This window comes from Hipposideros armiger, unplaced genomic scaffold (assembly GCF_001890085.2).
Source record: "Hipposideros armiger isolate ML-2016 unplaced genomic scaffold, ASM189008v1 scaffold_138, whole genome shotgun sequence".
In the NCBI taxonomy this organism is placed as follows: domain Eukaryota; kingdom Metazoa; phylum Chordata; class Mammalia; order Chiroptera; family Hipposideridae; genus Hipposideros; species Hipposideros armiger.
Window position 1 is genome coordinate 2,612,191 of NW_017731488.1, and position 16,112 is coordinate 2,628,302.

A 16,112-nucleotide genomic window follows, 5' to 3' on the forward strand; every position below is an offset into this window, starting at 1 on the left:
CCCTCGCCTCCCTCCCTCCCTCCCTCCCTCCTCCTTTCTCCGGCAGCAGAAAGCGGAGAGTCACAGCGGGGCCAGGCCCTGGGGAGCGGAGCCTCCACCGCCCCCCTCATTCCCAGGCAAGGGCTTGGGGGGAATGAGCCGGGAGAGCCGGGTCCCGAGCCTACAGAGCCGGGAGCAGCTGAGCCGCCGGCGCCTCGGCCGCCGCCGCCTCCTCCTCCTCCGCCGCCGCCAGCCCGGAGCCTGAGCCGGCGGGGCGGGGGGGAGAGGAGTGAGCGAGCGAGCGCAGCTCAGCAGCGGAGCCCCGCGAGGCCCGCCCGGGCGGGTGGGGAGGGCAGCCCGGGGGACTCGGCCCCGGGGCGGGGTGGGAGGGGGGGAGAAGACGAAGACAGGGCCGGGTCTCTCCGCGGACGAGACAGCGGGGATCATGGCCGCGCAGGTCGCCCCCGCCGCCGCCAGCAGCCTGGGCAACCCGCCGCCGCCGCCCTCGGAGCTGAAGAAAGCGGAGCAGCAGCAGCGGGAGGAGGCGGGGGGCGAGGCGGCGGCAGCGGCAGCGGTCGAGCGCGGGGAAATGAAGGCAGCCACCGGCCAGGAAAGCGAGGGCCCCGCCGTGGGGCCGCCGCAGCCGCTGGGAAAGGAGCTGCAGGACGGGGCCGAGAGCAATGGGGGTGGCGGCGGCGGGCCCGGCGCGGAGCCGGACCTGAAGAACTCGAACGGGAACGCGGGCCCTAGGCCCGCCCTGAACAATAACCTCACGGAGCCGCCCGGCGGCGGCGGCGGCGGCGGCAGCAGCAGCAGCGATGGGGTGGGGGCGCCTCCTCACTCAGCCGCGGCCGCCTTGCCGCCCCCAGCCTACGGCTTCGGGCAAACCTACGGCCGGAGCCCGTCTGCCGTCGCCGCCGCGGCGGCCGCCGTCTTCCACCAACAACATGGCGGACAACAAAGCCCTGGCCTGGCAGCGCTGCAGAGCGGCGGCGGCGGCGGGGGCCTGGAGCCCTACACGGGGCCCCAGCAGAACTCGCACGACCACGGCTTCCCTAACCACCAGTACAACTCCTACTACCCCAACCGCAGCGCCTACCCCCCGCCCCCCCAGGCCTACGCGCTGAGCTCCCCGAGAGGTGGCACTCCGGGCTCCGGCGCGGCGGCGGCCGCCGGCTCCAAGCCGCCTCCCTCCTCCAGCGCCGCCGCCTCCTCGTCGTCTTCGTCCTTCGCTCAGCAGCGCTTCGGGGCCATGGGGGGAGGCGGCCCCTCAGCGGCCGGCGGGGGAACCCCCCAGCCCACCGCCACCCCCACCCTCAACCAACTGCTCACATCGCCCAGCTCGGCCCGGGGCTACCAGGGCTACCCCGGGGGCGACTACGGCGGCGGGCCCCAGGACGGGGGCGCAGGCAAGGGCCCAGCGGACATGGCCTCGCAGTGCTGGGGGGCTGCGGCGGCAGCGGCGGCGGCGGCAGCTGCCTCGGGAGGGGCCCAACAAAGGAGCCACCACGCGCCCATGAGCCCCGGGAGCAGCGGCGGCGGGGGGCAGCCGCTCGCCCGGACCCCGCAGGTACACAGCTGAATGGGGAGGGGCCTGGGGGCGAGCGGGGTCCGGGGAGAGGGTGGCGGCTGCGGGGACTAGGCCACAGCCGTGGGCTACCCCCAGTCCGGGGCCCCCACTGCTGGGGGAGCTGCCATTGTCTGGCTCTTCTCTCTTAAAATGGCTGCCTGTCTGCCTTCCTTTCCTTCCCTCCTTCAGCCTTTGTGTGGGGCTTTCCCTGAGGTGTCTGCTCCTCTTCTCCTCCCCTGGTCCCTTTGAACTCGGGGGATCTTCAAGGGGGTGCGGGGAAGGGGCCTGGTCCGGGGTGAGGGGGTGCTGGGGGCTCAGGTTAGAGGTGCAGGCAGTGTTAGGAGCTCAGGTGTTGAGTGGACAGTTCTTTGCTCACCTGCCACTCCTCTCTGCTCCCCCTGCCTTCCTCCAGGCCGTCCCCCATCTGTGCTTTTAAGGAGGGGCCCCTTGGACTCGGGGGGACCTCGAGGGAGGGCAGGGGCCTGCTTGGGGGCAGCTAGAGGCCGGCCGCGATTCACCCAGGGCAGCCCGGGCCATCTCCTGTCTTAGTCTCCTTCGGCCCAGTGGCCTGGGCTTCTCTCTGGAAGTGCTGGTAAACAGCTGAGTGATTGGAGTAGTAAGTGCAGATTGCTTTGGTTTGGGATTTGAATTATGGAGGTAAAATCCTTCTGTCAAAGCCAGGAGACAGTTGGTCTTAGGTTGACATCCTATCTGTGATCTGATTGGCTCCCCATCTCCTGCTCTTGGCCATTTATAATTGCCTCTGATGTAATGGTACAACAATCCTGATGAGCTCATAAACTTTTACACTCTGCTTTTCTGCCAGTGATAACCCAAACCATCGCTGCCACTATCTGCCTTTTATTCCAGAGCTGAAATTGGCTGTGACCTTGAGGAGGGAGGTTTAAGCAGCAATACTGTATCAGCAGGAGCAGAGCCCCAGACAGGCTGCCCTTGTTACATTGTGCCTGAAACAAAAGAGGAGGCAGTGGCATTTTGCTTGTACCTTGGATTTATTTTGCTTGTTATGTTTTATGCAGCCTGAAATAGATTCTGTGTTGTCAGAACAGTAGCTGGGTTTTTTTCTACAATGGGCTTGCTGTTTGTTTTGTGACTTTTCTGATGGTATAAATGACTTCTTTGATGGCTCTGAAGATCCATTTGTCTTGAGTAATTTTGACCCTGTTCACTTTGTAGAATTGAAATTATCTTACTGGGTTTTTTATTGAGTGGCAAATGTGGGGTCTTTATGGGAGGGGGTAATAGGAAACTTTTTGTTGTTGTTTTTAAAAACTGGAAGCCTTCAGAGAATTTCATATTAGGTTCAAGAGTTCTGTTTTAAGGAAGGCTGGCTTATTCTTTGTTTACATGTTGAATCTTGTTAACACTCTTTTGTTAATTGAATTTTGGTAGAGCAGTTCAATTTAAAGGGAAGCTGACATCTTTCATGATCTTGAGAGGGACTTTATGCTAAAGGCTTGGTTTGTTGAAGTTTATCATTTGTTCCTGGAATATCAAAAAGACTAGTTTTCTATTTTGTCGTCATTTTAGAGCTTTAAAATAGAGGTCGACCAATTTTTCCTTTGCATTTTAAGGTATGTTCTCCCCGCCCCCCCCCCCGCCCCCCCATATTCCAAGAAAGATAGGACCTATAGTGATATTTAAGATTTGCTTAGAAATTACAACTTTTAGGTACTTTTTTATGCATTCTCTTTTATTTTGCTCTTTTTCCCTCTTCATGTTCTGTTTACAGTGCTTTGGTCAGAAATATTGGATATTTTACGGAGTCATGTACCTTTTCAAAGAGGAGGAAAAAAGCTCCAAAAGCTCCCTGCATAGTACCCCTCCCAGCAGTACTCAGTTACACCTTTGTGGTACTAGATTTTGTTCACTTATGCGGCCTTATTAGCTGTATTCCCTCCCCATCCTAGAACTGCTTTTCTACTCTTTCACTGATCGGGGAATTTTGAAAATAGTTGTGTTAGATGGCAGGTTTAGAGCTCTGTGCCTTGACTCCATGTCTTCCATGATGTACATCTGGGCAAGAAATAGGGGAATTTTTTATTGGATTTCTAGTGTCTGGAGGATAAGTTTTTTTGTCTTAGAAAACAGCATTCTCTTGTCTCTGGGTCATTCTATAGTCTACACCTCTTTCCCTTCATGCCTTCTTTTGTGGGGGGGCGGGTGAGAGATTTACCTTTCTTAAACTTAGAGCAAATAATTTGGGGTAGCAAGTCAGGCTCATTTAAAAGCGAAAATTAAGTTGAATTCTGCTGGTTTGGAGATATTCAGGCAAACGTGTTTTTTGGGGGGCAGGGGGGAATCAAACCAACTTACTGTATAGTGATTTCTGTTCTTCAGTCATTAAACAAATATTTGAGGACTTTCTATGTGCTAGGTACTGTGTGCTCTGTGCTGAGTAGATGGTAGGAAAATAGAGATACAGTCTCTATTTGGAAGCTTGTCTATGCTGCTTTGGGGTGAATTTTCTGATTTCCTTTTAACATCACCAGACCTGGCACTTCACACACTGTAGATTCCTATTGGGTTTCAGTTCAGTTGTCTGCTACCCTGAGACCCAGAGATTGAGCTGGTGAGCATACACTTGTGGAAGAGACAGTACAACTTCCAGTTTTATGGGCTGTTTCAAGTGTGTAGTCTAGATGAGGGTTGTAGGTAGGTAGAGTTTGTTCTGAATTCCTCTTTGCTATGTGAGGATAAAGTTCTTGTCAGACCATGATACCCTAGTAAGCATTTTTAAGTAATAGGGTCTTGCTCTGTCTCCTTATTTCCCTAACTCAGTCTTGGATTATGAGTATTTTGCAGAAATTTGATTGACAGCTAAGGTGGTAGTGTTCTCATTTGACTCCGTCTTTATGAAATAATGAATGAGTAGGTAAGTGTGTGTATTGTGGCTATGTCTTTTACAGAGGCTTTCTTTATCTTTCCATCAATAAGTACTGTGTCTCAAGGTGTTGAATCCTGCTACTGATGAAATACTTTTTGGTCACCTGAGCTTTTTACTTGGGATGCTTCTAGCTGTAGTACCTTGAGAGTAGTACCAGCTCATCAAAGTAAAAAATGAAATAGAATATGTAGTCCAGAATCAAGCTGGATTTGATTGTAGAAGTTTGGCTGTTAGTTCCTGCTATGGAAATATCAAATGTTATTTCCAACTACTGGGTAACAAATACAGGAATCGTGGGCTTAATGATGGGAATGCCTACTGGCAGAAACTCTGGGCTGGCTGAAATACAGGACTCTTGGAGCTCTCTCAAGTAGGAGGGACCAGGAAAACCACACTGAGATGGCACTTAGTTGTGGGGGCTTCATGTTTCTGAACTGTCCATGAGAGAACTGGGGTTGATGGGGCTTGGGGTGGTAGTGAAAGAAAAGAGAAAGCAGCTAGGACCAAGGTTGGCTTCTTTGTATTGGGCCCTGTGAGGGCTTTTTTAGGTTCCTTCCTTTGTGTATGACATAGTAACCATGACAAGTGGCACCTGCTGTAACAAGATGTCTTGGATTGCATTAAACATTCATATGTTGGATTGACTCCTATAGGGTATGATATCTACACTAGACCTTTTGCAAAGAGGTTAATGAACTTCTTAAAAGATGTGGAAATAGACTAACAAAGTAATGGTTAGAGCCCCTTCCTATCTTCCCCCCCCCTTTGTATTGATTGATTAGTTTCAAATCCCAAAGTTCTATAATAGAAGCAACTGAAGCATGCAAATATGGTTAAAATATGGCATTCAAAATAAATTGTCACTGAATAGTTTTTCCTGCCAGTGAGCTAGGATAACTTGGTCTCTGCAATGGAGTCCTGATTCCCTTGACTTTTATTTCTGGGTTTTACCTTGTTTAGATTGGTTATTATCATTACTGTTGCGCATCAAGTTGTATGTGGCACATTGGTGAGGGGTCAAGAGCACAAGACTCAGGAGGAGGCGGCTTTGGTCCCACATGCAGCTGTGAATTAAGCTGTGTGACTTTGAGCAAGTCATTTGCCTTCTCTGTTTCATTTTCTCTTCAGTAAAAAATTGGTGGACTGCATGACCATCTCTGATGCTACACATTTTTCTGTGCTTCCATCCCTGGGTCATTATGAGGGCAGCATCTTCCTGTACATTTATAGGTAGGGGTCTTGAGACCATCTTTTTAACCCTGGGCTCAAGGAACTCAAAGCTGTTTTCTTCTGAGGATTTACAAGAACAAGCTCTGAACATCTGGGTGCCATGGTGGTCTGTAGCCCTTTGCAGAAAAAGCCCTACCAGACTGTTTTGCCTTTAAATTGTTAATCTGTTTGTCATTAGTCATTCCACCTGGCTGGTGGTTTAAAAACACTAAATAGTAATTGAAAAGTTAGGCAAACTTCATTAAAGCAAGGCTTGAAAAATATTGTAGTTGCTTCAAAATCTCCAAGAGGGGATTTGGGGGATAGATTAGGGGTGGGGTGGGGAGTGGATATGCATAAATTCAACATTTAACACTGCTTTGGGAGGTGGGGTGGGATAGGAAGGTGGGAAGAGGTAGCATTAAGCTCTCTAGACTCTTTTGGTGTTTGGGCAGGTCTAGGTCTGGTTTGGGCAGTTGGTTGTAATCTGATTGCCTGAACTTGCCCTGTAAGTTTTTCTGAGAGGAGCAAAAGTTCCTGAGAGTGGAACAGGAAAAGCTAAGCGTCTCAGGGTCAGTTTCATAGGTGTATTGCCTTTTCTCATACCCTTGTTTTTTAAACTATGTGATGTGGTTTGCAAGTGGTCCTAAAAATGCTGTTCTTTCTTTTCTCTTAGCACACCTGAAGTTCCATGCTTTCTCCTCCTGTCTTAGTAGTTTAAAAGTGTAATTTAGGCATATTAGAGGTGTGCTAGAAGGAAGCTTCCCTTTATAAAAGAGGGAAGAAGGTAGAGGGAAAGGTGTTTGATAATTCTCTGCTTGACGCAGCAGCTTCTTCCCCTCTGAAGAACCAAATGTTTCAGAGCTTTGTGTAAATACTTGCTGAGCTGTCAATATGTACCCAGGAGGTTTCTGTAGTAAGATGTGAACGGCTCTATAGAATGTTTGACAGGCAAATTAATAAACAGTTTTCAAGCAAAGATAATGCTAGTCTCTTCTCATGTGGTGCAATAAAATAACACCAGAGAAAAAGACATGGGAATATGGAAGAGGGTAGTGCAGGGGGTGGTGGTGGAGAGCTCGGAGATGAAGGGAGATGATCTAAACGAATTTTGAAGTGAAAAGATGCTGCCCTTGAAGGAGAAGCTTCTGTGACCCTGGCTCCATGCTAAGTTCAGGGCATGTGGAACCTTGTTCAAAATCAATTACAATTCCAGAATGAAAACAGAAGTTTGGAAACAAGGCCCTAAGTTTCAATAGTGAGGTAAGTGTGTTCCAAAAGCTTGGTGTATGACACTTTGAGTTTTAAAACCTTGTCCTTTCAGAAAGGTTTTGTAGTTTGGTGAGATGTTTTTAGGGTTGGGTTTGCATTTTTGGAATACCGGAAAGTAGAAAAAAAGATACTGCAACTTCAGCGTTGTCTACTCTGTTCTGCTGTGGCGCTCAGGATTATAAGCCCCCTCCCAGGGGTTTACTCCTAAGTTTTTACTGGACTCCTTCTGTGCATCACTTACATGTATATTAAAATTAATACTCCTAGGTTCCTGGGTCAGTACAAAGTCCAAATGTTTGGGGACTCAGTAAATCCTGCTTGAAGGGTTGTGTGGGTAGATTCAGTCTTTGTTTTTTGTTTTTTTTTTAAGATTTGGGGAATTGGGGGAGGGGAACAGACAAGTTGCTGTCCTTTTGTTCTTCAGTCTAGTTGTGGAGGATGTTGCTTCACTGCCCCATGTTGGTATTATCATTGTGCTCTTCCCAGGTGAGGCAGATCGGTCGCCGGCTACTGGATGGCTTCTCATGGCGGCTCTTGGCAGCTCACAAAAGCTCACGCCAGCTGCCAGCCAGCCCCACTGCAGCCTACCCCATCGCAGGCGACTCAGGGCAGCCCAGCTCCAGGTCGAGCTGTTGTTCACCATCTTAGCTGTAGAGGGCGCAGCGTCACTGGCCCGCATGTGGGATCTGAACCAGGGCCCTGCTGCTCAGAGCTGGTGTCCCAAGCCAACTCTTCACCAATGCGCCACTAGTCCGGCCCCAGTCTTTGTTTTTGAAGTTGCCATTTTAGGATTAAAAACATTTTTGGGTTCCGTTAATGAAACACTTTTTTATGAAGTTATTTTGGAAGTACAGTATCTTAACCTGTCTGCCTGTATACTCTGCTTTGGTAGTCTTGCGAGATGACCAGGTTGACCTTCTCAAAGTCTCTTTTTAAACTTAATCCACTGACTTTGACACCAGTTTTCTTCGCATGAAGTGTTTTGTGACCAGAGTCCTAGCATTGTAATAGGGAATATGAATGTAATTATGACCCTGACCATAATTTTTAGATTCAGCTAACTTACCAAAGCTTATCAGCTTGTTTTGAAACAAAATACACAAATTTGGGTTGACACTGACATGGTTGCTGTGGCCTTTCGCGATATGGTGGTGGTAAGGGTATTAGAACTTCAGACTTGTTGCTGAGAGCATGATATATAGCTTAGGGAGACCTGGAGATTCAAATGGAGGCAGGAAATTGCTGTTTGTGAACATACCAATTAGATACTAAGAAGGGACTTAAAAATGAAAAGATAGAGGCAATCTTTGTTTCAGAGGAATTTAGTTTCTTGGGGAAGCATGCTTATGTGCATGCGTCTGGAAAACTTATAAAGCAAGGTTTTATAAATGGATAGAGACCAACCTATGGGCTGAAGGAATATGAGAATAAGGAACAGAGTTAGACACGTTACCTTGGGACAGCTTTTCAGAGGCAGTGATTTGTGAAGCTAAATGTGCAAGAAGGGGAAAGTTAAAATATTAATTTAATTTGCTTTTTCATAATGCTGCTCTGAGTTCTATGGGCTTTATAGAATCCAGATTATACATCCATCCACAGACCAGTAGTTGTCTCATTCCAGTGACTTTGAGACTGGACTATAACCATAAAATTCCATGAAAGAGAGTGGTTCCAGGATCTTAGTGGTTATGTGGGGCCTTTAGTACAATCTGCCAAGTTCTCGGCCACTTCAGGGGCTCTTTTGTAGTAATTTTGGGTTTGGAAGGTCATGTCACCTTTAGAGTTGTGTGCCCTGGACAACTCTGCAGTGGTGGTTGTTCAGCTTTGGTTGGAGAGCCTGGGTTTTTTGTTTGTTTGTTTGTTTTGCCGAGTTGACCTTTCTTAAAACAAGAGGCATGAGGTACCTGTCAGGACTCTTGGGTTGCTGTTATTTCTGAAGAGCTGGGAGCTGAGCTCAAGCTGAGTTGCTTGTATCAGGCCTTACATTGAGTGTTAATGGGTGGGTAAGCCTGCACTTCTGCAGTTTGCCCATCTGTTCACAGAAATAGCCTTTAATATTGTTTTTGATTAGGTTGGCTGTGGCCACAAAGCTCATAAATGCTGCAAATATTTGCTTATTTCTTATGGGAGTCTCTGACATGTAGTGATTTGGGTTTCTCTTTACCTGCTGGTCCATGTGAGATTGGACCACACATGATTTCTGGTACTTTTCAAGGGCTGTAAGTGGATGCTTTAACAGCTGGAGATGCATGGAATGTCCAGTGCCAGGCTACTACAGTGCTTCCACCTGGAGAGAAGGATGGGTTACCCTGTTCCAGTATAGAATATGGAGTGTTGACTACAGATTTCAGGTTAGAAATATCTTCCAACTTCTTTTGTCTTGACATTCTGGCATTTTGCAAAAGCAAGTTACCGGTAACTCAGCATTGGGCACAATGGTTCATCTGCCATGGACAGCAGGTATATAGCGGCTTTGAGATAAACTCCTTAGTCAATCCCAGGTTTTAGAGGAATCCATGTTAGGGTGAATGTTGACTTTACAGCCTTGACTGCTCTTCCCTGCAATCACTTTTCCCCCTATTTAAATGGATGGAATAGTTTTTATTGAATGTGAAGGGACATCTGAGTGAACTTTTATTTGCTTTTCTTAGTCATTTGTGCATACTAGAAGATGGTCTTGGGACAGGTTGAATCTTTATTTCCCAGTGGCTTCTGCATTTTCTAAGGGTGTACTGCAATGGGAAGAAGTCTGATGCCAAGAATGCATTCCAACATGCTGCAGAGTAGGACATTTGATCCCTAAAATGTTGACTTAGTGTTGGTTATGGTACATATTAGAAATCACCCAGTAATCCAGGACAGATTTTTGTCGCCCTCCTGGAAGTTAATGTTGATATGAAATACTAAAGGGCTTTGGGCACTGGGGCTATGTGCTCTGCTGGCCAAGAGTGCTGCTTGAAATTGCCACCCATATGAAGAGGAAATGTGCCATGTGCTTTTTTTCTCTTGCATTTGGGCTTCCTTATGGCTTCGTCGTTGCTTCTGGGCTCCCAAGTCTGCAGTGTTAGATATTAGACTTTCTCCTCTCTTGGCACAGGCACATTCATGATTTTCTGTGGCTCATCACTAGCAGCCAAGATTTTTGTATGCTTTTCCCTCTTAAACTTGTTAGCTTTCAGCTTGCTTATTTATAGACAGCTCTGTTAAAAGGAACTCCCCCCTCAAGATCTAGCATGAGCATGACGGCAGCAGGGGATTTTAGGGGTTGATGTGATATCATTTAAAAATGCATTTGCTGTGTGCTTGGTGCTTTTTATTTTGCCTCCTGTTTTCTTTGAGGTAGGTCATAACTTGCTTGCCGGGCATGAGTGCTTCTGGGTCCAGCTGTTTACTCTCAACTGATTTGTGCCTGGTGTACTTTGACTTTTAGGAAGAGTGTGAGTTCAGCCTCGTGGTGGATGATTAAAGGCTACATGGTTCTGGGTGCTTCCTTTTGGAGGAAACAGACATGTCTTTGGGCTCTTCTTGCCCAGTGATTTCCCCTCTCTCTTGGGTATACCTGATTATGGCTTTCTGTTGTCCTTAGAGAACAAGTCATCTGAGCAAGAATGCTGGGAATTAGTTGCTGTTTCTCACTATGTCTTCTCTGGCAAATACAGATGGCTTTCTCGCTTGCCCTTTGGGCAGTTTTCAGTTCTGGTCCTAAGGTGGTGGAGTTCATGAGTTGGTCCAGCATTAGTTTAGGAGTGTGAAACTCTTGATAATTCAGATTTGGATAAACCTGCCTTTCATCTCCAGACTTCTAATTTTTTACCTGGTTAGGAATCTGGGCTGCTACAGATAACTATTTTATAAAGAATTTGGGGAACAATTCTCATAGGTAGTTTATCCACAGCTTTGTCCTGGGTCAGGGATAGGCTAAGAAATTTGCCCTAGGGCAAATAGCTAGTAAAAGGAGGTAGAGTTTGGATTTGAATCAAGGTTTGTGTGATTCTCTCCAGAACTATAACACTATAAACTACAAAAATTGCTGCTCTAGAATAAATTATTCGAGCACTAAGTCTTATTGGGACATTATTTTTGCAATAGCCTGGAACTCTTAAATGGGGTGAAAGACTGAAAAGCCTTCAATTACAGTTTGACATTATGCCTAGATTTTTGTCCCATACGTCTCTTCCATTTAGGATTTTATTTAGGTTTCTGATGAATGGCCATGTGATCCCAGTGGTGAGAATTGGCAGCATTTGGTCCTCAGCTCCTTTCTTGGGAGGGCTCTTGGGGAGAGAGGCTGGGAGTGAGATTCAGGCTCAAAGATAGAGTCATTTGCTTTGATCTAAGCAAGAGTAACTTGCTTTATGAAAATATTTGTAGAGTGATTTTACTTTCTATAACTTGGAGCACTCACTGGGGAGCCCGGGATTATTGTCTTAATTTTCCAGTTGGGGAAAGTGAAAACATAAAAGTTGAGTGCCACACACAAAGTTTCATAGCACAGTCAGCTCTAAAACTGAGGTTTAAAGTTCCCTTAGGCTGTGTGACTTTAGTCAAGTCATTTAACTTTTCTGAATCTGTAGCCTCAATTATATGAGGAAAAATACCTACGTTGTATGCTGTGGTAAATATTAAATAAGATATGTGAAAGTACTGTTATTAAATAAAATTCAAACATGACTCCTGGTTGGTAGAGGCCCCTGCTTGAGAGGGAGTAGAACTGAGTGGTTACAGACAGTATTGGTCTCCACTAAATTAAAAGCCATAGTTTTTAGCTACCTCTGAGTTATATTAATGTTCTCATTTGAGAGCTAGATTAGTACAGTGATTCTCAATGTGGTCCCTAACCATCAGCATTACCTGGGTCCTGTATAGAAATTTAAATACTCAGTCAGACCTATTGAATTCAAAACCCTGGCTCAGTGTTTGAATAAGCCCTCTAGGTCTTTGTGATGCAAGCTCAAGTTTGAGAACTACTGGATTTATGCTCAACTGGGCTACAGAGTATATCCGAATTCCCTGAGGCGCTTCTTCCAAATTACACCATAGGCTAATGTTTCAAATGTATCTGCCCCTCCCATGATGTCAAAGTGTAATCGGATGGAGAAAAGGTTAAAAGTGCTTGAGGTTGGGGGAGAAGAAAGAAAATACTTATGAGGTGGATCTCCTACTACACAATAATTAAATACTCTAGTGACAAAACAAGTCTGTTTATTTGTAGGACTTGGGGACTTGCTGCCTTTCATTCTTCTTTCTCTTATCTCTTTAGTGACACAGCATGAGGATAATCTGAATCTGTGGTTTTGGTTGTTTGGAAGGTGGAAAAGATCATTTTAGGATGGTAACCTATGGTGTTCTCCAAGTATGACCAGTTGATTAAACTACCTAAGGAAGTGAGTCTTGAAAATGCTACTTGACGGCCAGTATTGGAGCATTAAATAAATATCAAAATGTCCCTTCTGCTCATGATGGCCAGCTGATCTGAGAACAGGGCCTTTGGTGACCTGGTGATCTCTCAGTAGGCTTCTCTCACCCCCTGCATCCCAGTGGCCACTCTTGAGTTTTGTTGTGATTCCTTTCTTTGTGTCCCTTGTGAAGTCCTAGCAAATAAATCCTCTAAATAGGCTCCTGACAAGTCGTCCCATCTCTGAAGTAGATGAGGTCTCTCTGAGGAGTGAACATTTGAGCCAAGACCTGTCCCCGTTGTATGACTTAAATGAGAATTGTGTTTGACACAGAAATGGAAGTTACAGAGATGGTCGTAGTAAACATTAACAATGCAGAGACCAGTGAGAGAACCAATGTTCTAGTTCACCTGGGCTTTCTGAAAACCCAGTGTAGTTTCTGTATCCTTCCCATTAAAAACAAGTTTCCTTGTACCAGAACTCTTTTTCCTCCTGCCTGAGAAATGAAGCTGTTGTGATCACTGTGATCTGACTACGATGGAGACAGAAGCTTCCAGGAGGCAGTATGCTGACACTTTCATCTGTGATTTTGATATTTGTATGGATAGGCAAGTGCTTTAGTAGGGATTCTTTTGTTCTTTGTGTGTGTTTTGTGTGTTTTAAACTCACTTTATCATCCTTCTGACTTTTACCTTTATTTTTCCTATTCTTGTTTTTTTTTTTTCCCTTTCCTTGTTCATTCTCTTTTGGCATCTAACTTTAGTAGAATTGCAAAGAACATGGAGACCTCAGTAACTTTACCACACCACAGCTGGTAAAATGCCTCCTTTCAGGACTGGAGACACAATTTATACCACTTTCAGATCCATATCATTCAGTGAAGATTCCTGGTATCTGCTTACCTCTGTTGGAATGGCCTGGCTAACTCCTGGCATAAAGTGCCTTTCTCTAATTAACTAATAACCAGAAGTTTCCTAATGAGCCCTATCTCTATCCTTTTCTGCTTTGTTGTCTTTGGTGTGGAGACTGTTGGCTTAGCTCTCTTCTTAATCTGTTTTTAGGGCTCTTTTGGCCTGGGGCAGATTTGTAACATTCTTGTTTTTCTTTCTAGTCTGTGATTTGAATCCTTTGCTTTCCCAGTGCAGCTTTGAATTGGCTTCTTTAAAACCCTACAGAAAACCTCAAGTGACCAATATGTGGTCGCATTATAGTATTTTGGGTTAAAATAAAGTGAGATTGAGATAGCTGGGTGCCCCCCCCACACACACACACAGACATTCACCAAAGGGAAATTCTGTGTGCCTTTGAGTAAGACAATCTCAAAAGAGTGTGTGAGCCAAAACAGACTTGTGGGCTGGGAGTGGGGGGAGAGAGACATTTTAGCTAGATTTCCATAGCTTAGCATGCCAAGTATCCATCCCAATTTCATTATACTGGCCAGAGATAGCAAATAAAGACGAGAGACAAATAAGTTTCAGAAAAGACAGCTGGTAACTTGGGTCTGGTCCCATGTGTTTCTGGTATAAATGATGATGAAGCCAGGGTCTCCTGCACATTTGTGTGGACAGTGTTGTAGAGGAGGTTGATACCAATATACTTTTGGAGCTTTGAAAAGAACTGGAAAATTTACAGGACTCTGGCTTTTCATTCAGGGAATTGCTGGCTTTTAAGAAGCCTGAGGATTTGGAGGCACCTGTATAGTCTTTAGAAGGTTGGCTGTGCCCTGAGCCATTCTTTAACTTAAATGTGCCTGCTATAGTTCAGAGTGGACTTAGGGGGACCAGGTGAAAGATTGGCATTTTTGTAAAGGGGTCCAAGGCAGTCTTAGGAATTAATGAAATAAACACAGTGGCATTGCTGCTGCTTCTGAGTGTCTTTATCAAAAGACCTGACTTGATTGGATTGATGACAATCAATGAAAGCACTATAAATGGAATCCCTGACTGCATGTAAATCAAGTTCCTACAGTTCAGTGATGTGTCACAGATACCTTTTTTAGTATAGAAGGAAAAACTGGCAGGACATAGAACTGTGCACTTAGAGAAATTTAGGATCTTCTTATAACCCCTGCAAGACCAGTCCAGGTTTGGACTTAACAGATGAAATAAAAGGAATAGGCAAAATGAGAGTTTTTTTAAGGAGAAAATAAATGAGGCCTTAAAGTTTTATGATTTAGGAGCAGGTTTCTTTTGCCTTGCCTTTTTTGTTTGTTTTTGAGCAGTATCTGCAAAGCAGTTTAATAGGGAAGAGGGAGGAGTATTTTAGAAACTAGGTCAGAAGAAGTAGGTGTGATTTGGAAGTGTCTCTATTAAAAAGTTGGTATGCACCCTCCTGGGTGATGCTCTGTAAGGTTACATGACCCTTGCTTTTATATGTATTCCTTAAGTGTATTTTATCACTTAACAATGAATGGCAAATAAGCAGGACAGAAAATGTCTTAAAAAACTGCCCCGCTCAGTTGGGTTTGTAATCCATCCGCACTAAGGTCCTTTCCCTAGTTGAAGCACCAAAGGATGGTTTATGGGAGGAAGTACCTTTTTCTGGTGTCAACCTGTACCACCTCATGTGGGTAACAAGATCTGTACGTTATTGAGCTTTTAATTATTGAGCATGTACTGGATGCAGTATACCAACCTACCTTTCTTGCATACCATCAAGATTTCCTAGACTCTGATCACATTCCTATTTCTTGAGAATATTCAGGATAAGAACTTTTTGAAATTCACTTAATTGCCCAGTCCTTTTGCGGATATGTTGTCTAAAGCATACACTACTTGGGACTTGCCAGTACGGCAATACTTCTTTTTGAAAAACCTGTGAGTCCCTATCATGTGTCAGTTGCTTACAGTAATGCAGTAAATACTTACTGAGCTTCTACAGTGTGTTAGGCACTGTGTTGTGAACATACGATTCATAATTCCTGCCGCTCATGGAATACTTTCTAGTGGGGAAAGATTTAAGTAAATAATCACAAATAAGTATGTAATTATAATTCTATAAATACACTGGAGAAGTACTACCTTCATTAAATTATCTTACAACTTTTTTTTTTTTTTAGATTTTTGTTGGGGAATTGGGGGATGGGGAACAGACAAGTTGCTGCCCTTTTGTTCTTCAGTCTAGTTGTAGAGGACGTTGCTTCACTGGCCCAAGTTGGCACCATCATTGCGCTCGTCCCGGGTGAGGCAGATCAGTCACTGGCTTCTGGACGGCTGCTGGCCGCTCACGCTGGCTGCTGGCTACACACGGTAGCCCATGGCAACCCGCTGCAGCCTACGCCATCGCCGGCAACTCACGGCAGCCCAGCTCCAGGTCGAGCTGTTGTTCAGCATGTTAGCTGTAGAGGGCAGTGTCACTGGCCCTCATATGTGGGATCCGAACCGGGGCCCTCTGGAGTCCCAAGCCAGCTCTTCACTAACGTGCCACTCGGCCGGCCCACCAACTATTTTTTAAAGTAAATTTTTATGTATGATTACCTTGGCTAGTGGATAGTTTTGTACTCTTAGGCTCTTGGGATGGGTGCTGGTCGCTTTTTTCCCTTAACTGCTCAGGGTCAAATGTTACAGGAAATTCTCCATCTGAGATTGGACTTGAGTCCGTTAACCTCTAGTGGATTCTAATGGGCTAGAGGCCATTGTTTCTTAGCGAGGCTCTTTGTGTGGAGGTACATTGCAGGACATTTTGCATTCTGCTTCTCAGGCAAGAAATGCCAGTAACATCACAGTTGCTGTGATGGCCAAAAGAGGTGCTTTCATACATTATTTTAAATACTTCTCAG

General features: G+C 45.7%; 1 protein-coding gene across 2 annotated transcripts in view; it reads left to right on the plus strand.

The window, feature by feature from the left end:
* Positions 1–16: 16 nt before the first annotated feature.
* The window catches only part of ARID1A (AT-rich interaction domain 1A), a 69,830-nt gene continuing 53,734 nt past the window's right edge, over positions 17–16,112 (plus strand). The window contains exon 1 of one of the 2 annotated variants that reach the window (XM_019650196.1): positions 17–1,549. In XM_019650196.1, the coding sequence (XP_019505741.1) occupies positions 425–1,549 (1,125 nt within the window). In that variant the 5' untranslated portion in view covers positions 17–424. The remainder of the gene's footprint in view (positions 1,550–16,112) is intronic. The other variant, XM_019650197.1, reaches the window with a different exon arrangement.